Source organism: Lygodium microphyllum, chromosome 14, assembly GCF_053477565.2.
Source record: "Lygodium microphyllum isolate KBCC chromosome 14, Lygodium_microphyllum_v1.1.10, whole genome shotgun sequence".
NCBI classification, from domain to species: Eukaryota; Viridiplantae; Streptophyta; class Polypodiopsida; order Schizaeales; family Lygodiaceae; genus Lygodium; species Lygodium microphyllum.
Window position 1 is genome coordinate 113,856,472 of NC_141148.1, and position 27,257 is coordinate 113,883,728.

Below are 27,257 nucleotides of genomic sequence, written 5' to 3' on the forward strand. Positions count from 1 at the left end.
TCTCTCTCTCTCTCTCTCTCTCTCTCTCTCTCTCTCTCTCTCTAGGTGTTCCACAATGGACCACATGGGAAGGCATCCGCCATTTTGTGCACCTGTGTAGAGTAGCAGCTTTTTTAAGTTTCACTTCCATACTCCACTTGACAATTTGGAATGAAAGACATATATCTGAAGAAAGCCACAAATTCTTTCAACCCAAAAGCACAACCGCATCTTATTAGACCATTCAACCCAGAAGCAAAAATGCTGCTTATTGAACAAACATTTGGCAATGAAAGAACAAGATGCCATCCAATAAGAGTACTGTCCAAAGCATGCTTCTCTTGCAGGACTACAGATAATTCAGCAGCATCAACATGGCAATTTACCACTCATATTTAAAGAACCATGATTTCCACTATAAGGGTACCACCCAGTAGATACAAAGTAGCAGTTTCTCAACAAAAGGGACTGGCAGAATATGCCAAATACACTTTCTATAGCACTCGCTGACACTACAAATCATATGATCAAGGATTTTTAAAACCCTCAGACTTCGCAAAGTAATGGGCTGCCTCCGCCAGCTCCAGCATTACAACCCATGGATGACATTGCCACATGGAACAAAAACCTGCCCATGCTCAGTTTCAATTCATGACGAGGCCCTGTCAACTATAATACATTGCAACCGCTATTCAAAGACTGATGTCTAGCTTAGTTAGCTGTTATGCAAAAATACAATGGACTTCAATGTTGCTTCCATTCAGTGCCACCTCCATTTTATTTCGACAATAGGTTTAGTGCTGCTTGGGACCGTGAACATTCTTCCATAGTTCCGCAAAAGTAGCAATGGAGTAACCATGGTTCTCACAGTTACAGCCAGGCTGCAGAATCCTGCATGATTAACTAGGCTTTGTTGTGCCTGATGGAGGAAAGGCAACGAGTATGGCATGCGTTGACTGAATTTGAGGGGCTCTTGCATCTTGAATATTAACATGTGTAAAACCCAACTTATGGGAGGCCTTGTATATGCACCCCAACGAAAATATCAGTTAAGGGCCCTGCTTCAGCTTCGCCTGCTAACACTGAGCAGTGCTTTGCAGCTTTGCTCCGTCCACCACAATGCACACAGAGCATTTCATATTTGGGGATAGAGAACACAATGTGAGGCTTCAAAACATCAACAGACCAAGTGCAACCGCAATCCCCACGGTACTCCATAGCTTCTGAGGGGTCAAATATGACAACCTACTGATGAGAGGAATTCATCAGCTAGGATGCGGGACCATCAAGTAAGAATATCCAGGCATACATGCAGCCTTCTGCTTGCCCAAAAATGTCAGCCGTTGTATTGCATTCGTTGATGCTGTGTTTGCTGCTGTTGTGGCTGTTGATTGAATGGCTGTGTATACTGAGTAAAAGGTTGTGAATACATCGGATTCATCAGGCCCTGCAGTAGTAAGAAATCTGATGTCTCAATTTTTATGACAAATGCAGTATACTAAGCAGCTTGCAGAAGAGAACTCAGGGAAAGCAAATTAAAAAAATAGAGATACAGGAGAACTTGGGAAAATGCATATAGGATCACACTCTATAAAATCACCTGTGATGGTAGAGGGCCACCCAGTCCAAAATGTGTCTGACTTGATGGGTCATCTTGGATGCGATCATTGTATCCCACTTGCGTAAATAGTCCTTGTGATCCATGGGACATGTAATCCTGCACGGCCATCTCACATCTCAGAATAACTACAATTGCAAACACTTGATTTTTCCTAACAAAACACACTCGGAAATTTCCTCATAAGACACTCAAATGTGTACCTGTGAATTGAACTCGTTTCCTGAAGTAGGGTGTGAATAACCACCTTGAGAATTGGGATTCAAGAAATCACCACCAAAAGACCCCTGAGTTGCTTGAGTGACATACTCCACACCATAACCACCTTGAGCGGCCTAATAATTGCAAACACTTTTGATGTTGGTGCTTGTTCACAGACTGCTGATCAACTCTACAGTGCTTACTAGTGTATAGTTTCAAGGTTTAGAATGGGAGGAATTGGAATTGTCTATTTCACATTGACTATTATGTTGCTAATTAAGCACTAAAGCCATACGTGGAAAAAAGTAACAAAATTTTCGACCACCTCACATGGCAACTAGGAATCATATTGCAAAGAATTGCCGTCAATGAGCAAAAAAAGTTTGTAAAGCTAAAATGTTAAAACCTGAACAAGCTTTCCTCATCAAAAAATGCACAAGGACAAGCATAATACAAAATGGCCAACTCAGTATTCACTGGCAAGACACCAGTAAAATACAAGCTTTTTATACTAACGATCATACTCATCCATTATCAAAGTCCACATGATGCATAGAATTAAATTGGAAGGGGACAGATTTTGACGATTTTCATTCCTTGCTCTGGGCAGCCACATCATCCACACAAAAACATATTCAGATGAATGCAGATTTCACAGGCCAAGGACCCTTAATACTCTAGATAAATGTGCACTAGAACAACAGTTGGTAATGCACACAGAACATAGTATGTAGATCTATACCCCTTGATGGAGAGTAAAATGTGATGGGCACACGGAAAATAGGCTTTAGAAACCTTGTGTATGCATGAATCCAAAACACTCAAGGAACAATAAAATGGTAGCTTACCTGTGAAGGAAAGTCCGCAACTGTGTATGCAACATGCGAACCTTGGCTCTTAAAATCCTCACCCAAGAAATCCTGTGAAAAAAAACACCCCCCCTAAAATATAGTGGTCTGGCTATGCTCAGCTAGATGCAAATAACACAACAAATTTGATACAAACCTGGGACATGCCACCAAGAGAAAATCCATCGCGAATATTCTGACTTAAGCCTTGCGATGGCATCTGCCCATAAGAAAGTTTCTGAATAACAATTTCTAGAATAATTCAAGTGGATACATGGCAAGAACCACTAAAAAAAAGAAACGCACCTGTGTCATCAATCCAGACTGTGAAAGAGGTCCTCCCTGATTGCTAGTATTCTCAATGCCACCAAAACTGAATCCAGACCCAAGATTCCCCAGCTGTTGAGGTGGCTGATGATGACTCAGATGTCCCCCTATCGGACCACCTGCACTGCCTCGTCCCACTCCAAAACCTCGGTTACCTGCTTGAGGACCCTGCGGAACAGCACCTATGGGACCATGTACCCCTCCCCGAGAAGGAATTGCATATGGCTGTGTCAGTGGAGCACCAGGAAAAGCTTGGAGTGGGATACGGGGCATTGGAAAAGGGGCACCAACATGCTTATGACCAGGCCCAAGTGGCCCAAAAGGCATGTAAGAACCTGCAGAGTCATTAGAAATTAGCACTGCACTGCATTATAACAATAAGTCACTAAACATTGGACAATTTACATGAAAAGAAGGCTATGTTGCACTCACCCCGTCCATCTGTTTTCCCTCTGCCACGCCTGTCAGAAATCCCAGCAGCTGCAGCAGCAGTTGCCACAGGGATAAAACCATCACCAGGGGCCAAAGCTCCCCCACCACCTGGGTAAATGCGCCGATCGTTGTACACCTGGACAACCAGAAAGACCCGTCATGATCATTTTCAAAATGTGAGCAGTTCAATTGCATTTGGACCTCAAATCATGGCATAAAAGTAAACAATCTGTCCAAACTAGAACATCTTCAGCTTAGAGTAGCCAATTCTTGTACAGTAATATGCCTACACATTTGAGAGGCAACTGTATGAATGCAGAAAGCTACTTGTTTAACAGAAACGCTATGTAAACTAAACCTCTTGCATGTCACCACTGGAATGTAAGAGCAAACAAACTTTTTTTCACCACACAGTTAGAAGAAGTATCACATGAATGATGCGGGTGTTACACAAGTTACAGGAATAATGTAACCAACTGCACAAAAACCTGAGATATTATAAATTTACCTTCTTTGGTTTCTGGAACTGCACCATGCTTTGCTTCAGGTTATTGAGTGGCCCTTCAACCAAACATTCATGCTCCTGCACACCCAAGAGACCAAACAATGTTTAACGATGTACTGCTTTGAAAGTGCATCTTATGTTAGACCTACCATGCTAGTCAATTGAAAGCAAAAACAGTTTCTATACTTAGACTAAACTTTAAAACAAGTGGGAGAAACAATTGAGAACTGATGTTTGACAGTTTAAAATTAACTTTTTCAAGTTGCCTAAGGTGCCATGATTCATCCAAACTGTTCAAAGACTTCATAGAGTCACAATGGTCCAGTGCCATGAATGGCAATTGGTGTAGATGTACTAATTTATTAAGCTTAGTCTTAGCTACCTCAGATCTCTTTATTGTTGTGGATCTCCATTAATACAGTGACTTGGGTTAGTAATGAACACGCAGAAATAAGAACCTGCAAACCATTTTCACAAACTATACCTATCAACATAGGTGAATGCATTTAATGTCAATGGCTCACTGCCACATTGTATGGCAAACTGCAATTAAATATTAAGTGTGCTGAAGTTAAGACAAGAACACCAGATGCCTTAATTTTATTTGACACTTGCGCCTCAGAACTACCTTGAAACTCTCTAGTGTGCAGGTCTCTGTTGATGACATAACTTGACATAGCAGCACTTGGTCACTTTAAAGTTTGACGACAAGAACACCAGATGCCTTCATGTTATTTGACACTTGTGCCTCCGAACTACCTTGAAACTCTCTAATGTGCAGGTCTCTGTTGATGATATAACTTGACATAGCAGCATTTGGTCACTTTAGGGCTATTAAAAGCAACTAAACTAGATGGGTCTTGGACCACAACAGACTGTGGACAGCAGCAGCTCCAGCAAACCAACCCTTCAAGCATGCATGCAGTATTACCTCTCTGTTGCATATCATGCATAGTGTGATAGATGCTTGAGTATGAATGGGAAACATTATGACTGACAGACTTGGGAGCATATCCAAACACAACTAATCCATAAAACTCTCCATGGACTCCTTCAAATCTTCTCCACACATTATGGTCAGAGCACACCTGCATTGCTGGAGGAAGGGATCTCAACTTTACCTTATAATGAGTTAGCAAACTGTTCCATAGAGGTTGCTTGCTTAAAACTTTTGGATTTCCTAGGATGACTATTCCATATCGGGCTCTTGTAAGTGCCACATTCAAACGACGGGGGTCGTTCAAAAATCCAATTCCCTGCGAAAGGGAAGTAGTCAGGAAAACATGATTTCCTTCTCATTTCAGAATTAGGATTTAATACACAGAGGTCTCCAGCTTGCCTGGTGTTCATTGCTCCTCACACAAGAAAGTATGATGTAATCCTTCTCCCGCCCTTGAAAAGAATCGACACTTGCAACCTGAGAAGTACAAGAGTTACATTTGACTCCATCCCGACCCTAGGCTGCAGCTTGCTGCAAATGAATTGATACCTCAATATCCTTGTATAACTGCTGCCGGAGTGATCCATTTCTTGACATGTGATTGACAATGTAAGCTCGTTGACCTTCGTAGGGGGTGATGACACCAATCTGGAAGAAGACAAATTCTCACACATTGAATACCAGCCCTACAAAAGTTTCCACCCAGAAAAACACTATTAAAATCAATAATAAACCACACGCCATCACCTGACTAGAAACAACCCCACTTTTCAGGAATGTGGTGACAATTTTCTCCACATTTGCTGCTTCTGTTCTGTTTAAGTACGATGTGCCACTGGCACTAATTTCTTCCTGACCCATCTGCTCCAACAAAGCACATAGCTCTAAAAATCAGATAAAAGAGGATATATCATACTACCTGTTTAGGACTTCAGTCCTTACACGCACACACATGCACACAAGCATGCACACACATACATATACATATATAAAAACAGGCACGCATGCATGTCATTCATACATACATGTGTGTGTAGACACACATTAACACACACATGTATCTGTGTACACACATGGATGTATGTATGTATGTACACACACACACAACACGACTTATATATGAACTTTCAAACTAAGAATTCATTTCACCTGAACGTAGAAGAACATTGGCCGGTTTGGAACAGGCCACGGAAAATCGATCCCTACAGACAACCTCTCGTTCATGGTCACTCCATTCTGTAGGGTACCCTCATAGAAATTGTTGGACGGGAACTCTGAGAGAGATGGATGCATTCGATATTGGACCTGATTAATCATGTTAAAGTTATCTTAGACATTAATAAACCATCTACTAGTAACCAAACAATACAATGAGGAGCAGCAACTTTGACAAAGTACAAATGACTTCCCATAGCAACTTAGACGTAAATAAACAAAGAACTGCTAGCTGATCAATAGAATGAATAGCAGCAACTTTGACAAAATACAAATGACTTTTGTAGAAGAAACAGCAAATTACCACCAAACGTATGGGCTTCACTCCAAGTAGAACCAGACGCTCGAACAGAGACTGAGCGAGACCAGCACGGGCAGCCTTTTTACACATAATTACAGGACCTAATTGGCAGTGGTCCCCTACAAGCACAACCTGGAGTGAAGGCAGTATCTCCACATTAGCAGCAGAAGCTAACAACAATTAAAGCTTAATTTTGAATCCACTGAGCTAACAAATCACCTGCTTTGCACCCAATACTAGTGGAATTAAACATTCAGGTTCAGTTGCTTGTGTTGACTCATCTATCAGAACCTGTTATGATGGCAAGCAATATAACTTGTTACAAAGACTAAACAAATCCCTAATCTCCTCCACTTAACATTCATAAAGGAAAAGGATGCCAGACCTGTCGAAATCTGAAATTGGACAGTCGAGGATCACCGGCACCAACACAGGTACAGCATATCACATCAGCACTCTGAGCAATCTCTCTCTCAGTTGCTCTCTTCAAAGCCTTATATTTCTTCTCATCTGCACTGGATAGTTCACCTGTTTGCAAAAGACAGGCATTAAGCAGGGAAAACACAGAATAAAAGCGAGAGGGATGAGCAAGTCCAAATACAAGCTTCCATGAACCTTGTTCATCCTTCAGCAGTTGCAGCTTGTGAAGTTCACTTTTGTCAGATGTATCCAAATGTCTTACCTGCTCCAATTAAGTAAAGAACCAACTTAAGCAACTAGAAATTGAAAGAAAAATAGCAAGTTTTGAATGTCCTAGCCCGTCAGGCTTGTTGTTAAAGCATGAAACAAGCAATCAAATTAAAGGGACAGTTAAAAGTACTGAGATTATGGAAAGGATCAATTTTATGAGCACATTAAAAAGAATTGGTAAAAGAGAAGAGACACCATTTAACAGCGGTTGTAGAACTAGTAAGAAAGTAGAGAAAAAAACAAGACTAGACATTAAACAGACAGATGCAAAACACAAAGTACAGCCAACACCAATGTTGTCAGCACATGAAAAAAGTGAAGATAAAGAAGTGCAAATTGATCAGAATATCGACGAATGGAGAAAAACAGCTGATAGTGCAGTGTCAAATGTTCAACAGAAAAGACAAAATCAGGCACTAAAAGTGGTTGTAAAACTAGTGCAAAAGAACCAACACGTTAATTTATGAGCACATGAGAAAACAGAAAGCACGGCCAATGCCAATTTTACAAGCACAAGAAAAAGTGAAGATAAAGACCTAAATTTCTATTAGCACATGAAAGAGTGGGGAAAAAAAGCTGATAATGCAGTGTCAAATGTTCAACAGAAATTCACGATCAGGCATTAAACAGTGGTTGTAAACCTAGTAAGACACCTCAATTTAGAGCACATGAGAAGAGTGTGAAAAAGGACCTACAAACACCTCAATTCAGAGTACATGAGAAGAGTGGAAAAGGACCTGATAATGCAGTGTCAAATGCTCAACAGGAGAGCTAACTGCCTCGCGGGACTTTGCACACAGTCTAACAACCTGCCTTGAACAACTTCAGCTATTCAGATAATTTGCAACTTTAAAAACACAAAAGGTGAAGCAGTATAAGCATTTGACCTTCAAGCCTGTGGCACTGATCTTCTCAGCTAGTTGATCTACTGCCACATTGCTAGGAGCACAAACCAGCACCTACAGCACAAAGGCAATACCAACATTCATATCAATGAAACCACAGGTAGAAGAATGACAGGCTTCATAAAATACACTAGTAACAAGGACCTGGCCCTGATTCTGCTTGGCAAGATGATACACAATTGCAGCTGATGTTACAGTTTTCCCAGTTCCAGGAGGTCCCTGAATCAGACTGACTGGCTTTTGAAGCACACTCTTAACAGCATAAACCTGGAAAACGAGAAATTAACCAGTGAACTGTAGAATCAGATAGTCTAGCACCCAGCAGTATAGATCTTGAACAAACAGCTTAAGTTCAGATGCATACCAAGCTAACAAACACATTGGCACAAAGTTCACCTACCACAAGGCTAAAGACTAGCATATATGCAAGCATTAGAGGAACTAGTGAGCCCATGCATAAAATATTGTCATCGAGAGGGTGCCCATTAATAAAATTGTAAAAAGAACTTCTGATCAGTGATCTGGGAAACAACAGAACTATTTACTGGGCTTAACAAGTGTAAAGCCAAAAAAAGGACCAAAATTTTAGGTGTCCACTTGATTGGAAAATGTACACAGAAACGCATACATTAGAGGAACCAGTGAGCCCAGCTTGCACAATTGGTATTATAAGGATCAACATTATGCTTGAAATGTCTACTTAATAAGCTAATGTGCACACAGCATCACAAATCGGCCTTGAATGTAGAATTGCCCCCTAACAAGGCTTGAGCTCACAGAACATCCATTCCAGGTGGTATCCACAAGTTAAAATTCTTCAATAACAAAGCAAACAAAACAACTTCCAAAACTAGCAGTCAGTATCCACAGACCTGAGAAGCATTCAAATCTGGGAGACCTGGAGCACCAAATCGACGAGGCAGTGTATTACGAACAGCTTGGGCTTCAACTTCATGTCCTAACAGTCGATGATAGATGTAACTAAAAAGTGACAACCGTATTAGAACTTCTAAAACCGTGACTGGGAGTCTTTATGCTAAAGAGAACTTGAAAAAGTCATTAGCAAGTTAAGTAAAGTTTAGAGCCAAGAGAATACCCGCTCACACTTGTCTCATCTACAGCAAAGGTTTTCATGGCTGCCTGCATCCTGTCAAAACTTGTGCTTTTCCAAACAAAATCAACACTAAAATTATGGTTGACATCAATTGGCACACCCTGAGAAAAGAAACCAAGGTAGTTAGAATTTACTAATTAGCATCTGACAGTAAGACATGCATAACCACTATTTCATAAGCAAAATTTGTAAATGACCAACAAGCCACAACTAACCTGGCTAGCCCTCAACTCAAGAGCAACTTCCTCTTGTGATGTCAGCTTGATCTGCAGGACAGGGAACATGATGTGGTCCTCTCTCTCTCTCTCTCTCTCTCTCTCTCTCTCTCTCTCTCTCTCTCTCTCTCTCTGAGCAAGCTTGTATAGCATACCAAAGTTACAAACCAAAAAGGATGTGCAAGCAAAGAATGATTTTTCTCTCCTATCACGTAAACACCAAAAAACAAGAAGATAAAATCATCGTTTCTCAAAAATCTACCTCTTAGTTCAAGAATCTAGAAGTAATTTAACAATTCACTATGTCATCACACCATGGTAAACATATGTGCCTTAACTGGCAATGCAAACAGAGAAACAAATGTAAAGGGTCTTATGCAGCTACGCACAATGAAGTTTATTGCCCTTCACGATAAAACCTTGATTGTCCACAAGTTCCTTCAAATTTTAAGTGCCATGTGCAAATATACACTGTGAAAATCATTGCCCTTCAACACACAACCTTTGTTGCTCATGAGTTCCTTAGTGAAGTAGCTTAATATATTTCAGACCACATGGCACAATTCAGCATCCAATATTCAGAAATATCACACAATGTTGCACATATAAGAAAAGAAAAATACATGCATCCTTATTTCCTTCCAAGCAAGGGATTATATATATAACTTACCTCAAAATTCTATAAGTACTTTTGGATAGTATTCAGTATGTTGAAAGTACATGCCCTAACTAGCAATGCTAACAAAGAAATAAATTGAAGGACCTTATGCGTATACACACTAGATATTATTAACCTTAATGCCAAAATCTTTGTTGCTCATAAGTTCCTTGAAGATTTGGACAAGTTGGTTAAGATTGTCATTGAAACAAAGAAAAAAGATGCAGACAATGGCACTATTAGTGTTCTTCCATTGTTCTAGTGTGAATGCTCTCTTAACCATAGGCATTTTTTACCTTCTAGCTAGCAAAAGGTTTTTTACCATGCAAACAGCCACTATGGGTGTGGTACTATAGCACCTTAGGGATTGTACTTTCATTCTATCATTCTATCGCCTCAAAAGAGCTGCCCCTACCTACAAGCCATCTCTGCCGTTACCTGCACCGCCTACAGCTGTCCTCTGCACGCTCTTCCCGACCAGCTGGAGCTGCTCATAACCCAGCCAGTGCACTATTTGCACCATCTGTTTCAGCACACCTGCAATTGTTGTTCCAACTGTGCCACCTGTAATACCAGCACATGGCCACCTCCCTGCCTGCTGTGCTACACAGCTCACATTATCCCAGAGCTACCCATCAGTCCATCTCTGCTGTGCACTCAGATGCCTCTCAAACATCAGACCAGCAACCCAAATCTGGGGCTTTTCAACATCAACATTGAATGTTGCACAAATTTCATCCCTGAATATGGGGCACTTTTTGCTCAAACCAAAAATCTCACCAAATTTTGGGATTTTCAGTTCTGAGCCAGGATTCTTGGAAATTTCTTCACCAAATTTGGAGCACTTGCAAAATTGGCTGGAATTCATTGACATTGAGGCCTCATTCATCATTGTACACAACATTCACAAACATTGGATTCTTTTATGATGCACCTACAGAATTACTTTGGATAGCATCTAGTTGGAATTATTGATAATATACAGCAACCAATGGCAACTCAAAATGACTTATTAAACATGTTTGGGGACACTGATAAGTTGGATAGGACCAACTATCCAATGTGGGCACATATGAGTCATGTACTTGTTGCAAAGCAATTGTGGGGTTATGCATCAAGTACCAAGGTTAGGCTGACATACCCAATGGTTAAAGGAAATGCACATGCATCCGGCTCATCCACTATCACCAGTGGATTATCACCACCAGCTCCTCCTCCTCCTCCTCCTCCCACAACTAATCAACTGCAATGGAAAGGGGTGGATGTTATGGCACACGTCTTAATTGCAATGTCATGCAAGAAGCAGATTATCCCACATATACGACCATGCACTATGGCCCATGGCCACACATGCAAAAGAAAAGCTTGCTTCTCTCTTTCGAGTGCATAACAAGGCACACATTGCCTATTTGTGTAAGCAATTGGAGATTGAGAACATGATTGAGGGTGATTCTGTTGATGCATACATCACTCGAATCAAGGATCTCAAAGAATAGCTTGCAAAAATCAACAAGATTGTTCCTAATGTATCACTTGTGTCCACCATGTTGGTTGGTTGGCTGAAGTTGTATCAAAGCTTTGCTACTGCTCTTCGTTTGTTGGCAAGAGGTAATGCTACTTTATACACTTTTGATGAGTTGGTCTCTTTGATATTGCAAGAAGAGCAATCTCAATTTAACCACTCAAGCATGGTCATGCGCAATCAAGCATTTGCAGCCAGCCATAAAGGCAAGGGGAAAACATGACAGCAATCTAATGAAAAGTAAAACGACAATCTCAATTTAAACTACTCAAACACAGTCATGGTCAATCAAAAATTTGTAGCTAGTCATAAAGGCAAGGGGGAAACATAAGAGCAATCTAACTCTACGGGCGAGGGCAAGGCATCCCCTCCATCACATGCATAGAATTTATCCCTGGTGGAAGCCAAGGATGCTATACTCATGGTACTTTGATAGTGGTGCTTCTTAATCACCTCTTTCAATGAGTTGTTTGCCTCACTTCAAGATGCAACAAAGGGGGGATTGACTCTCTGCAAATAACATTTCCTATGTGATAAAAGGCATTGGACAAATTTCGATCGTTGCAACGAATGGGGCTACCATTATGCTTAAAGATGTATTCTATGTGTCTAGCATCATAAAGAACTTTCTTTCGGCTTCAGCCATTGCATATGCTAGATTCATCCTCAAATTTCACCTAAGACAGATGAAGAGAACATGCTTGTAGTAATGGGAAAGAGCTTGAGATCACAAGCACATTGTACAATGGCCTCGATTAGCTTGATATGTATTACAAGCAAGTATAAGAGGATGCATTAATAGTACATGTTAAGGCCATGGATGACACCAACTTGCGGCATGCTCCATTTGGCCACCTTAACTATGGCAAGTTGCTTCATCTTAAAAGCAACAGATATAGTTCTAGATCCCCCTCTATGAAAAGCACCAATAAAATGATATATGTAAGAGTTGTATTTTGGAAAATGTGTCATGCCTCTTTTCCAAAAAAGGAATCTGTGTGTTGGCATAGTGATGTGTGTGGTCCAATACTCATCCCATCCATTGACAGATACTTGTACACCATCACTTTCATTGAAGACATTGTGAAGATATGCTAGGGTTTGCACTAAGGAAACACGAAACGTACAACCACGACTGAAACACAAAGACTTAGACAGTGATATGCAAAACTCAAACCCTCAAGGCAAAATGCAAAATGCAAAAACATACATAAACAAAGAAGAGAACTCTTAAGTGAATGAATCAATGTTGTAAATAAATGAGAGAATGTACAAAATGCTCAAGGGCATAGCTATCCAGCAGCTGTAGTGACGGGTGAGACACGAAGGTTGAGACAACAGGTGTTCGTTGCGCGAGGAGAGATAGAGAGAGTAAGAGGAAGCAGAGTAGAGAGTGAGCACGTTTTTAGGTACAATGACAAGTGTGTACCTTTAGGTTTTTAGATAGATATATATGTGTAAGTACAAGTGCTAAGGGTGTGTTCACACCCGATCACATTTAAAGGCACGAGGGCCTTTATTCCCAACAACCTCCTACCTAAAGGCAATGTGCCTTGAAAGGACAAAAAAATCAGCAAAGTCTAGGTATGTACAAAGCTGAAATACAACTCCCATCATTTGTCGGCAATGAGCAAACCGCTCTGCTGGAAGACCCTTCGTGAGAAGGTCTACAAGATCATCATCTATATGCACTTTGACAAGCTCAATGCTCTTGATGTCAAGTACATCTCTAATGAAGTGGTACTTCACCTGTATTTGCTTTGTCTTTGCATGAAAGACAGGATTCCCTGCTAGCATGATAGCACTCTGACTATCACAATGGAGAACAGGTAACTCTGTGATGCCAAGCAGTCCCACCAGACATGAAAGCTATAAAGTCTCCTTGCATGCCTCAATGGCAGCCACATACTCTGCCTCCATAGTAAACAATGCAACACACTTTTGTAGCTTGGAGATCCAAGAGACTGCTCCTCCTATGAAAGTAAACACATACCCAAAAGTGAACTTTATGCAATCCACATGACCAGCATAGTCTGCATCCATAAAGCCAACAACAGATACCTGCTGCTTCCCAAAGCAAATGCACAACTCCTTTGTGCCTTTGAGGTATCTCATAATACCTTTCACTGCATCCCAATGCTTCTTGCCAGGGGTTGCCATGTATCTGCTAACGACTGCCACTGCAAAGGCAATGTTAGGACGTGTAGCAACCATAGTATACATCAAACTGCCAACAGCTAAAGCATAGGGTATCTTGGCCATTTCAACCTTCTCATCATCAGATGTAGGGTTGTCCTCTTCACTGAGTTTCACATATGGAGGCAATGGAACCCCAATTGTTTCCCCCCCTCCATATTGAAACGTTGCAAAACCTTAGAGATATACTCCTGTTGAGATAGATAAAGCCTGTCGACCTATCTCTGAGTATTTGCATGCCAAGAATGTGATTTGCATCACCAAGATCCTTCATGTCAAAGCTGCCATGAAGACTTTGCTTCAGTGAATTCAAGGCATGAGTATCCCTGCTAGCAATCGGCATGTCATCAACATACAAAACCAAGATAGTCAAGCTGCCATCTGCTGTCTTCTTGGTGTACAAGCAATGATCCACTTGACTTCTATAAAAGCCTTGAGACTGCATGAATGTATTAAACTTATGATACCATTCTCTTGGTGTTTGTTTCAGCCCATACAAACTCCTTTTGACTTTACATACCAACTTCTCTTTCCCTTTGTCCACAAACCCTTCAAGCTACTGCATATATATGTCTTCATACAGACCACCATGTAAAAATGCAGTCTTCTGTATGAGTTCCATATCCTCAACTGCAACCAAGCCCAAAATGGTTCTCAATGTAATCATCTTGACTACAAGAGAGAAAATCTCATCAAAGTCAATTCCATGCTCCTGCTTATACCCCTTTGCAACCAATCTTGCTTTTGTACTTTGGTGAGGAACCAAAAGTGACCATCTTGTAAACCCATTTGCATGGAAGGGTTTTTTGCCCTTTAGGCAACTGCACCAAGTCCCAAGTGCCATTTTTCTCAAGAGATTCCATCTCTGACAACATAGCTTTATACCATTTCTTGCTGTCCTGTCTATCCATTGCTTCCTTGAAGCAAAACGGTTCACCACAGTCTGTCAACATGACATAATCAGCCACATAATTTGCACCATGAACAAATCTGTCAGGTTGTCTAGTAGCCCTAGACAATCTCCTAACCCAATGATCATTGTTTGCTGGCTGTTCCTGCAAATTTCCATTTTCAGCATGCCGTCCTCGCATTTCAGCCTGCAAATCAGAATTGAGAGCTTGCTGTCCTTGCTGTTCCTACACATGTAGTGGCTCATTATCATGGGCAATAGTTGGCTGATCATTTCCAAGATTATTTTCTGCATCTACAGGTTCATTTACAGTAGGTATTTGCTATTGTACAGTAGCTGTACAGCAGGCACATTTTGCTGTCCACAAGGTATTTCTTCCCGGAATACAACCCTACAGACCTCCTCAGTCTTTTCGGGCTGTTTATGCATGCGATCTTCCCAGAAGATAATATCATTGCTGTGTACTACTTTCCTTTTCTTGGGATCCCACAATTTATACCCCATTTCACCCTCGCCACCATATCCGAGGAAAATGCATTTGCAGGACTTTGGCTCAAGTTTGCTGCATTTTTCTTTACGAATGTGCACAAAAGTCTCACAACCAAACACTTTCAAGTGAGCACATAAAGGTGGCTTGCCCGACCATGCTTCTTGGGAAGCTCCCCCCCCCCTCCCAAAAGAATTGTTTGGTGACCGATTAATTAAGTGAACGGTTGTCATAATAGCCTCTGCCCAAAAACCATGGGGTAATGCAACATGAGACAGCATCGTACAGACCTTATCATGTATGGTCCGATTCATACGCTCTGCAACTCCATTTTGGGGCGGATTATGAGGGACAGTCAACTCCCTCTTTATCCCTTTGCTGTCACAAAATGCCTGAAAGGCCTTGGACACATATTCCCAACCATTATCAGAGCGAAGACACTTAAGTGTCTTATTTGTCTAATTTTCAGCCAATGCCAAGAATTTTTTAAACTTGTCAAGCACTTCATCCTTGCTACGAATAGGGTAAACCCATACCTTCCATATAGCATCATCGACAAAGATGACAAAATATTTTTCCCCCCTAAAGGTAATCCTGGCATTTGACATACATCCGAATGTACTAACTCTAGAGGAAAAAATTTCACAGAAAGAGACTTTTTATGAGACGTTTGTGCATGTTTATCATAAATACAATGATCACAATGCTCGAAATCAACATTACAAAGACAAGGCAAGTAACCCAAACGAGAAAGCACTTTCATTCCTGTTTGACTCATGTGTCCCAACCGGCCATGCCACAAAGAAACACTTGGCTGCTCAGTCACGGCAACAACATGGTCACGCACACTAGATACATGAAGTGGATACAAAGTATCACTCTTGCAATCTCTGGCAATCACTCTAGATCCCTTACAGATCTTCCATTTTCCATCACCAAAAGTGGTATGAAAACCATCATCATCTAGCTGCCCTATGCTAATCAAGCTCTTCTTGAGCTGAGGTACATGCCGTACATGCTGAAGTGTAAAGACAAAGCCATGCTGAAACTGTAACTACACATTGTCAATACCTGCAATCTCACATGCATAGTTGTCCGATGAACACCATGTCGACCCCCTGTATAGTCACACAACCACTCATGATGGAGGGGTGACATGAAAGGAAGCACCTGAATCGAGAATCCAAGTATGCATATCATCATCTGTATCTGCAAGTAAAACATGTGCACCAGAGTGTGAAGAGACAAAGAGTACGTCACTTCCACTATCACTATCATGAATGACTACATTCACCTCTTCAATTTTTACACTGCTCTTCTTAGGCTAATTGTCCTTCTTCTCTTCCTTGCTATCATCTGTCTTCTAGCCTTTGCCTTTCCCTTTCTTCCATTTGTAGCAGTCATGTTTAAAGTAACCCTTCTTGCCACAATGATGGCATTCAACATCTTTGCCACGTGATTTACTGCGTCCCTTGCTATCATATTTGCCTTTCTACTGTGATCTGCCCTTAGTATGCAAAGCACTGAAAGACTTACTGGATGCATTGTTCTGTCGATTCATTTATTCCATAAGTAGAGTACTCTCTACATCAACATACAAAAGGATCACATTAGAATTGCTCATAACAGTCCTCAATGTATCCCAACCCTCTGGTAGTGTGCAAAGCAAGAAAGTAGCCTTAAATTCCTCATCAATCATTAACTTCGAGGCAACCAGCTGGCTGAAAATGGAGTTAAACTCACTCAAGTGAGTAGACATTATTGTACTCTCTTTGATGCGCAAATCCATAAGCTTTTTCAGCCAATACACTTTGCTTGCAGCACTCTTCTGTGCATACAGTTCTTCCAGTCTAGTCCATATAGCATATGCAGAATCCAAACCTTCCATGTTGAACAGCAAGGCATCAAAAATCGATAGCTCTATGGTTGGACGTGCAAACTCATTTAACTCATCCCAATCATCCTGTTCCATATCTGCGGGCTTTGCCCCTTGTGTCTTGATCGGCTTTGTCTGCTTCTTTTGTAATTGGATATTGTAGCATTGTTTTTGCCAAACTGCAAAGTTATGTGCTCCTTCAAGTTTCTTTATGTGCATCAGATTACTGCTGTCATTGCTGCCAGCCATGATTTTCAGCCCAAATGTGACCAAAAAACAATAAATGCAGGCCCAAAACTGTCACCCAAGTGACCAAGGTACAAACAAGTACCAACCAGCAATAAAAAACCATGTAGAAGCACAAATTTCAGATCTGTAAATAAATTTTCAGAAGCACCAAACCATGTGCTGCAGCATTCCACGACTGATTACAGCTGTTCCAAGGGCATATGCATCACATTACATGAGAAATCCCAAATTCTAGCTGCAATTTCTGTTGTATATGTACCCACGGGTATAAAATTTGACACAAACAGTCAAAAGCCCCAAAATTTTATACTCAAAGCATCAAACACACATCTGCATTTTCTCTATCATGCATAAAACAGGCCAATTTTGCCAAAAGAGATTTCAGCAATACTCCCAAATTTTTCCAAGTGTTGATGTCCAAATTGCATGAAATTGAGCCTGCATGTACATAAAATGACCAAATGCTGCACAGATTTTACCCAAACTGCAAAAGCCCCAAATTGCACAGGGTCCAATGTGCATCAATGTCGAGAAATTGGGTAAATTTCAGCCCAATTTGTGCATGTACATGAAAAGCCCCAAATGTCAAGGACAAAATGTCACAAATTCCTGCAATTTCTGAGACAGATATCACTGTTGCATCTTGCTCGCACCAAATATGGACAAATCCCCAAATTTTTCAAGTCCTACATGCACTAATTTCAGTGAAATTGAAAGAATTTCACTAAAATGTGAAAAGCCCCAAAATTCCCGACCAAATGTGCACCGACTTTGAAATTTCTGAGTCAGATTGTCCAATTCTGCATTGAGATCCCCAAATTCGGGAAAAGTCCCAAATTTCTGGCTCAATTTTGCACAGATCTGAGAATTTGTGCTTGCGCACGCGAACCTTAGTTAGGGGGGGGGAATTTCAAAAGATTTTTAAGAGAAAACAATTTGATGATGGGTATGTTGACCCGTCAGACGTGCACCGTGAGCCCTGCTACAGTTCCAGTCCGTCGCGTGTCTGCCGTCGCGTGTCGTCAACACCCATTGGTCCCACCCCACTAGTTGTCAATTTTAGACCGTCAGGCACCGGCTGCTGCCCCCATCACGCGCTAGAAGCGCGTGCTAGTCACCAACTGCTGCTGGCGCCATTAGTCTTCTACTCAACCTACTTGCTTAGCGCCGTTGGTCCTCTGCACGACTGCCTGCTGGTCTTCTGCATGACCTATGCTACACATGTTGTTCGCACGTGACCCACTCTACCTCACATGTCGAGTGGACTTATGTCAGTCTTGCAACCTAACACTCCTTGGAAACGCGAACCTTGTAACCACCGCTCTGATACCAGTTTATAGTGACGGGTCAGACACGAAGATCGAGACAGCAAGTGTTCGTTGCGCGCAGAGAGACAGAGAGAGTAAGAGGGAGCAGAGTAGAGAGTGAGCATGTTTTCAGGTACAATGACGAGTGTGTACCTTTAGGTTTTTAGATAAATACATGTGTAAGTACAAGTGCTAAAGGTGTGTTCACACCTGAGCACATTTAAAGCCGCGCCTTTATTCCCAACAGCAGCCGGTGATTCTCATGGGAGCAGGCTAAGGAAGGTGTCCATGTGTATCATCCACCGAAGATGGATCTTGAGTGCAGCAACCAACAAAGGCCAATGAAGAAAAGTGTTGAAAACACAAAAAACGACCAGCTATAGATGATAGAAGCTGATCACTACCGGCAATGGAAGGCTAGGCCATAGCTATAGACCACATAACAACAATCATTGGGGGGTTGGACAGCTAGTGGAAGAGGGCTGATGTCTAGGATTTTGCATGGACACAAAAAACTCTCTATAACCACTCCCCATTTAGTGAAACTTTTCGTAATTTATTGTTTTGGGGCTGTTTTAAAGAGCTAATCAAGATGTAATGAGTTTTCAGCTCAACAAACATGGCACGTCATTGCAGTTGCATGCATTGAAGCACAAGTCAAAGGTGTTTGCTAGCTTCAAAATCTAGCTATGGCTGAAAATGCCTATAGATGCCCAATCACTCCTCGGGGGATATTTGTCAAAAGTACCCATTCTTTTATGCGTGAGGGTACTAGCTTGCAACCTACAACACTTTTTAGAAATCATGGTGATGCATAGCTAGGCAAGTTCACTAGGGGAGTGCCTTGTGATGGCAAAATCTTGGATCCAATGTCCTAAGCTTCACCAATTAGCAGATCACATTTTCAGGCAAGCTGTTAGCTTGTCTTGTTTGAAGCACTTTTGGAGCTCTTACAACCATATTGCCTCCAACAAGAAGAGTAGCCTTGATGTGAAAAAGGACAATGAACTTCTCTTTAATGTGAATGTGAACTTACGCTCTTTACAATAAAATTGCCCCCAAGAAGAGTAGCCTTGGTGTAAAAAAGGCCAATGATCTTTTCTTTGTCGATGTGAACTTACATATGCTTTACAAGAGAGTGAGTGTGAAGGCCAATCCCTTTAGTCAATGGGAGATGGAGCAAAAGGAGCATAAAAGAGTCATGTGCAAGAGCCTGAGGAGGGAGTTGAGGAGGCAACAAGAGGCCATAAATGACATGAGAGATCAGGATGCTACCATTGACATCTTGAAGGAGCCTAGCAGCCCTTGAGCCTCAAGTGTTCATAGATGCAACTTGTAACTTCAGCTTGCCATTCGTGAGCATTAACAATTTGACTTAATATTTGGATCTTCTATTGGCCTTGCCACTTGGACCTTGGCTCTTTCGTAATATGTACTTCAGCCTTCACACATTTGCCACTCTAGAATCTTTACTCCTCAAACCATTTCAATTGTGTACTTATCTTGTAGCATAGACTAGTCTTAGTATATGATGCACCATTCATTTTGTTCTCATTAGTGCAATATGATGCTTAGAGTGTGCTTTTAGAGTATCTCTGAATACTTGGTAAGTTAATTATCGCAAACTTATGAAAAAGCACCTAAATTTGTCTTTTTTAAATGTGTCATTGCAAAGAAGGGGGTCTTCCTGTTCCAATCGCATTCTTGTTCCCCATTCCTTGTTCCAAATAGCTATAGCCTTGACCATTCAACTGAGGTGGTTGAATTGTAGAAATCATAAAACCCATACCACTCAATTTCACTTGCAATCGCAATGTTATCTATGGCAAAGTACAAAAAAAACATGTTGGCTCCCATGCATATTTAAGGCAACAACACTAGTAGAAGGGTGTCCTCTTTGGTGGAAACTAGACATCCACATTTTCTCAAGACTGAGTCAACGATTTGCAAATAAGCTATAACCCCAAATTGCAACTTTAGGTTCCATGACTGAGCAAGGGGACATGTGCATTTGACTCAACGTCATTAGACTAGACTTCTTAAAGGGCTGTACAAGCCACACTAGCTACCTACTTTAGAGTTTGCAAGGCAAATATCACAACTTCCTACTAATTTAAGTAGGGCAAATCACTCCAACAAGGGATCCTTTAATATAAATTGTAGAACTTCAAAAGATAACTCTACAAGTCCCCCTAGTAGACCTTGTCTTTGTTGAGCTAATATGCAACCCTATCTTGAAGCTAATTCACAATAAGCCATGCTCAATGCACAAACACACCACAAAGCTTTACACAAAATCTAGCAAAAGCAAGTGCATGAACATGCATGCTAGTTAGGGCTTGATTGGAAGTCGCATTAAACATAGTGTTTGAGTTGGAAGAAAGGACCAATAAGCCCCAAGTTACAACTTACAAGTGCACATTCCTTTTACATGCAACATGGGCTCTAAACCAGAACTTTTATTAAATGTCACAATGCAAGCCCATGAAATACAATGCAAGGACGATCTAGCTCACCCTAGACTAGCTTTTCAACATCTTAATACGCAAACACAAAGGAAAGAAGAGGTTTCTCAGAACATCCTTGATCACTATTTCTATTCCAATCCATTGACTATCGTACAATCCATCGTGAATCAAGGACTTAGGACCATGGCTATCCAGTCCCAACAAAGCACATGGTGGAGACTCTTGTTGCTAACCCAATCAGCAAAAGTTGTGCAGTCTGCCTGAGAGAGCGTTCTTAGTAATTTGGATAAAATAAACGGATGGGTGAAAGCTGAATTGGTTGACTTAAAAACAGAACCCTTGTATTTTCATTTTCAGGGCACAACTAGATACCAGCAAGATTTTGTGTACTTTGGTAAGAGTTAAATCGCAAAGGTATGTCTACCACAACCATGTAGCATTGCTAGAAGGAAGTATACCTTGTTTCATCATATCGTATATACTTTATTTTGCATACCACTCACTTGAAAAATTTGTGATCCAACTTAACAGAACAAGGTCAAGTTAGCAGCTGTCTTCACATAACCATGAGAAATCACATAACTTTTCCGATTAGCCAGCATTGTAATTCCTAGCTAGACACCTTTCCCAATTACTGTGACTAATTCTAACCAGGCATAACAGTGTTACTTCAGGCCTAAGACACAGCCATCCACACAAATATTGATTCAAGCAGTTAGCATACATACCACATGCCCTACTGACTGCCAGGAAGAATGAGTACTATCTCCAGGGTACCTCAGCCGCAACTCATCGCCCGGAACAAGCCTCAACTCATTATCCTCCTGAAAAAATCAAACGTGTAATGATGTTTGACCGGTTTCAGCAAGTAGTACTTAAAACATATTAAGCAATTGACAGAGAACAGTTTGCAAACCTTTGGAAAAACAAAATAAGCCACACGTTTCTTATTTAGACCAACATCCCATCGAACAATAATGTTGTCCTTGCTTTGCGATTCTTTCATCATCTGCCATTTGAAATAATAATCATTCAGATTCCACACTGACCAATGCAGCATCATACACAAAAATACATCCTGATCTAAACAGTTGTTGACATTCTGGTGGGCTAAAATACCTTGTCATAATCTGCTTCCAATTTGACCAATGGTCCAAACACGTTTTGGTACTGCAAACAAGAAGTATGTCAGCAAGTACTACTTCCCTCCAATCTACCACAACACGTAATCCTTTTTCTGTGCACACAGGTTAGCAACCATAATTCACCACAAAGCTGGAATGTCTATAGCACCAGACACACAAATCTCAAGCCAACACTAACTAAGGATCTCCCTCATCCATCATTAACTTCAACATGTCATAGATTGTAGAAAACGGGACACCTTCTGGAGGACAGCTTCAAATGAGAAAATCAAAACCGGTAAGCAACCAGCTTAATTTTCTCCCTCTAATTGAGGGAGCAGAGGCCCATAATCTCCCAACACTACCTGATAAGCTTCTTCGTACTTCAATGCAACAGGCTGTGGCTCGTCATCAACGCCAGGTTTCTCTAAATCTTCAAGTGTTGCATCTGGATTTGTTTTCCAAAGCTCCTCAACCTTGTTGATCTGCTGAGCACTAATTTGCCGTGCTCGAAGTTGCTCTTGCTCAGATGGCACCTGTGTTGGTTCATGGTTACAATTCTTCCACTTTATCACAAAGACTCGAGTCTAAATCAGAAGAAAAGCTGATAAATTTACAACTAACCTTCACAAGCCACTGAAGAAAGCAGCGATCATCAATCAGAGGTTGCCATTGACTAAGATCCCAGTTCATATCCTTCAGTGCTCCGACGTTCAGACAAGGCTCACGGCACAAAAGCACAACAACACTCTCAGATTTGGCCGAGATAAAACCAAGGAGAAACACATTCCTGCATCCACAATTGTAACACTCAAGGGTAGTTTCTCCAAGAGGACTATCTTTGTGAAGACAGACTTCTTTGTGCTTTGCTCGGACCTGAAAGCACCCAAAAACATTATTGTTAGCATGTTTACTAAAGTGCCTAGCATGTTAGCTGTTGAAATAGCAATAGCCCATTGTTTTCAAGCAAAAGCACAGACATACGGCTCACACTTGTGACGCTTGGCAAAGGCGGATAAGTCAAGGGCCCTAATCTCTAGGGTATGGATTTATACAATATTCAAGAGCATGATTACCACAGTCTAACATCGTAGTGGCAAAGGGGGATGAGTCAAAGGCCCTAATCTCTAGGGTTGGGATCTACCCATATTCAAGAGCATGACTACCACAGTAAGCATCATGCTGACGACGCTTTCCCTATGACATTCAATTATTTGTGTTTATGCACACAAATAATTAAACGTTTTGATCCTTCAAACAAGTAAAACAGACCTAAATGGCATTAGGGTACAGGCTAAGATGATCTTCCCTTTGACAGAGAGAAGTAAAACAGGTCAAATAAATGTTGAAGTGAACCCAAGCAACAACAGAATAATATCATACATCTGCAGACAGTATACCACTGTACTTCAGACAGATCATTGTGACTCCACATATAATTTAAATGTAGTCATCACAGGGCAATGTTAATAAGCTCTAACTATCACAATCTTGTTTGCACGAGGCAACCACTAAGACAACAACATAAAGGCATGCACATATATGTACATCAAAGAGAAGAACTGTTGCAAAGGCCACGCTGAATTACAATCCAAAATCTAACAAAATTCAGTTCACCTTCAAGAGAGGTGGAGTCGACTTTTCTAAAAAGGTTGTCGGATGATAGCACAAAAGGGGATGCTTTGGATAATGCCAAGACTTAACTCTACAATTATCATCAAAATTCATGACATAACAAACTGACAGATAACAGAAGTTGATCCTTGTGTAAAAAGTTGAGAAAACCCTAACCAGGTGATTGACAATGTGAGAACCAGAAGTATTGCCACGGGAATTGCAAAACCACTTTCGGCACGCTGGCACATTGCACCGAACGATGCAAGCAGGGTTGTGAATGCCACAGTACTTGCAGGCATGCTCAGGCAGGTCGCGCTTTGAATACTCATGCACGTCATCCTCGGGCGCATCCTCAAAGGACAGCTCACTTATGGTGGTGGCAAGGGAGTTGAGTACAGCTGCTGCCGCGGCCTGTTGCTGCTGCTGCTGTTGCTGCTGGTTGGCAGCGGAGCGACCTGAGGGATCAATCACAGGGGGCTCAACGGCAGCGATGTCTGACGATTGTGGGAGCAGGTCCCGGGCATCAGGGAGGTGAGGGTGGAGGTTCCAGGAAGCGGGGGGAGGGGGGGGAGGGTAGTCATAGTCATCCCCCTGCGTGTTGAATTCGAGGAAGGTGTAGGCGTCAGGATGCGGGGAGGCCGGCTCGTAGAGATGCGAGGCGGAGGCGCTGGTGCTGCCGTTGCCGTTACTGCTAGGGGCGATGGCCTGGGTAGCCATAGCTGCTGCTGTTGCGCTGCAGACCCAGGGTGAAGGGAAGGGGAAAGGCACGGGGGCGAAAAGCAAAAAAATATTGAAAGGGGGAAAATAAGACACTTCTGTCGCTGAAGATGATGTCCTCTGCAGAGAGAGGGAAGAAGGGGGAAGAGAGTCGAAGTTGAAGTCGAAGGAAAACAGGAAGATGAGAGAGAGAGAGAGACACACTAATAATTTTTCTCCGTCCCTGTTCGCATCAAACCTTCGCAGAGGGGTTTTCCATTCTTTCCCTACAGTCACCCTCGTGTGAACGCAAAGTTCCTGCCAACAAATTCTCCTAATTATATGACCCTTGACACAGCGATTTGGGCGGTTTACAAAGCGGCCTTGCTATCCTAATTTACTTGGGCTAGGGCAGGGTTCACATTCAAGAGACAATGTAAAGGCATAGTGTAATGGCCTAACCTTGAAATGATGAACCGTTGTCGTGACGTTACACGTTTACCACTGTAAATTTGAGGGCGGAGTTTTCTACCAAGATTTTGGACTCTTTAGTCAACGTCATTATGAGTTTATTTTCTGTTGTGTGTTTCTGTCGTGACGCACAAACACGTGTAGTTAGGATAGGCACAAATTCTTCAATGCATTCATAATTTTTTGTATGGAGCATCGCTCAATTGATTGCATAACATGGATTCTAATTTGCAAACTGCACGAGTGATTGGGCACAAAGTTCTTTTTCAAAACATATTCTCGATAGGGCACTTTGCATGGAAAAACAGGTAACTCTTTTGAAGGCTGAAGGATCGAAGGAAAAGATCATCTTGGTTTTGGACTTTGCTTGTGTGTTAGCACTTTGGAGAGGGTGAACTCCTGGTCAACATTAATCTAGGGGGCCACTGTTGTGACTATATCTTATGGGTAGAGGGGTGGATGTACATTGCTCCCCCTCATTTCTCACTCTCTTTGAACTAAGCGTGGCAATGATTCTCTTCATCTTGAGGGATGATCGCAATGCACTCACTCACCTTAGAAGCTAACAACAGATGGCTAATAAGAGACTATACTATTTAAATTAGGTCCCCATTTTCAAGTCGCGATGTTTGTGGAATTGAGGTGGAGCTTCCCTTATGAGGTAAACTCAAGTGGTTTAAGATTACAAATGTTCGATTACTCTAAGGAGTTCTAGATAACAATTACCTTAGTTAAATCTTGATGGACTACTAAAACTATGTGCCATCGAGATTCACTAGATAGGAATGTTACATGTAGAGATGTAAGTGAGAGGTGCGGCTAGGTGCCAAAATTGAAGTAGAAAATAAAGCATTTGCGGTAAAAATGAAGAGGCACCGAAATTTTCTAAGCAAAATCAAGTGGCAAGGAATGCATTGAAAACATATGTTCATCAATCAGAGTTTGTTAGATTATCCATTTAAAGAGGTGCAACTTTAGCATTACAAAGCAATTACTTGATCCAAAGGCTGAAAATAGCATCTAAGAGGCCAACTTAGTAGAAAACGATGCTATGAACGCAACTGTACCTTCAAATCTCAAATTTGATCTCATTTGCCCCTCTGATTTTAACTATACCACTTGTCGGTAGTGTGAACATGCAAGAAGTGAACTAGATAAGTGGTAATTAGTGATTAAGAAGGCCAAAAAACTAAAACTCATCACAATTTTTTTTTGGGAAGGGGACACTTTTTTTTCAACACCTCCTCATTTTCCATGAAATTTGGAATTTGGCGACTCTTGGAATTGCTGGGAGCATTCTTTGCCATGATTTACTAATTTTCTTTGCCTCAATTTGCCAAAACAAGCACCTAAAATAATGCATCCTATAAAAATATCAGTTTTTAATCTCTCTCTCTCTCTCTCTCTCTCTCTCTCTCTCTCTCTCTCTCTCTCTCTCTCTCTCTCTCTCTCTCTCTCTCTCTCTCTCTCTCTCTCTCTCTCTCTCTCTCTCTATAGTGGGTGTTTGTACAAGTTGAGAGAGAGAGGGGAAAGGAGTATCAAAACATGATACGATGTGAACAATAGAGCAAGGAAGCATCAAGGTGGTTGTTAAAGACTATTTGGAGCATCAACAAGCTTCCTAAGTGATCCCAAAATAATAAAATATAAAGTAGTTTTATGGAATATCTTACGATAAGTCTCATTTTATTCAAAAATAGCAAAAAATGAGTGGTATATGTGCATATAAAGCATTATTGTTGATAAAAATTTAAAAAAATTAAAGCTTGATTAATGTGATTTCTATAATAATAATTAGTTTTAAAAATAATTTTTATATTATAAAATTACAAAAATTATAAAAAATAGAGTTTTGAGAGTAATTAAATGATTAAATGGATCCCAATGTTGTGGAATCATAAAAATATGTTTGTGCAATGTTTATATAGATTCCACGATATGGAGATTGCTTCAATGTGGCCTCATATTGCATGTGAAGATGCATTCCTACATAGTTTTTCTCATTTAATTACATACCTAAGAATATGGCAATGCTTGCAAAATTTGTCGATAAGGGTTGGTGAGGAGGAAAAAATGAGATTAAATGTGCTTTTTTTTTTTCATATGCATATAGGTCATTTTTTCAATATAAGGAAAATAGTAGCATGGGTTTTCTCAATGCTATCTTTTATATCATCACAATACATATGGTCAAAAGCATGAAAATATGTGACTGTGCAAATGGAACATAAAGCTATTTTTCTTTTGTTTGTGCACTTTAGAGCATTTTACCTTGTATGGAAAGAGCATAAAATCATAATATTAAAATAAACCTCCTACATGCTGATGCCAGGAGGCATATTCCACGGTGGATTCCGTGAGGTTTTACGGTGGATTCCGTAAACTT

General features: G+C 41.1%; 1 protein-coding gene across 1 annotated transcript; it reads right to left on the minus strand.

Moving 5' to 3' along the window:
• Positions 1 to 230: 230 nt before the first annotated feature.
• LBA1 (RNA helicase) lies at positions 231 to 24,636 on the minus strand. The gene is made up of 29 exons (XM_087693243.1): positions 23,879 to 24,636; positions 22,712 to 22,963; positions 22,453 to 22,623; positions 22,083 to 22,133; positions 21,880 to 21,972; positions 21,692 to 21,787; positions 9,291 to 9,341; positions 9,058 to 9,176; positions 8,834 to 8,942; positions 8,106 to 8,228; positions 7,944 to 8,015; positions 7,794 to 7,865; positions 6,982 to 7,048; positions 6,752 to 6,894; positions 6,586 to 6,657; positions 6,370 to 6,498; positions 6,000 to 6,155; positions 5,598 to 5,711; positions 5,400 to 5,498; positions 5,250 to 5,327; positions 5,032 to 5,166; positions 3,914 to 3,988; positions 3,406 to 3,541; positions 2,953 to 3,308; positions 2,804 to 2,866; positions 2,647 to 2,718; positions 1,801 to 1,932; positions 1,580 to 1,696; positions 231 to 1,426 (listed from the first exon to the last, which is right to left on the minus strand). Exons 1-29 carry the CDS (start codon positions 24,419 to 24,421, stop codon positions 1,316 to 1,318), a joined length of 3,807 nt encoding a protein of 1,268 aa, XP_087549369.1. The 5' UTR covers positions 24,422 to 24,636; the 3' UTR covers positions 231 to 1,315.
• Between the last annotated feature and the right edge of the window lie 2,621 nt (positions 24,637 to 27,257).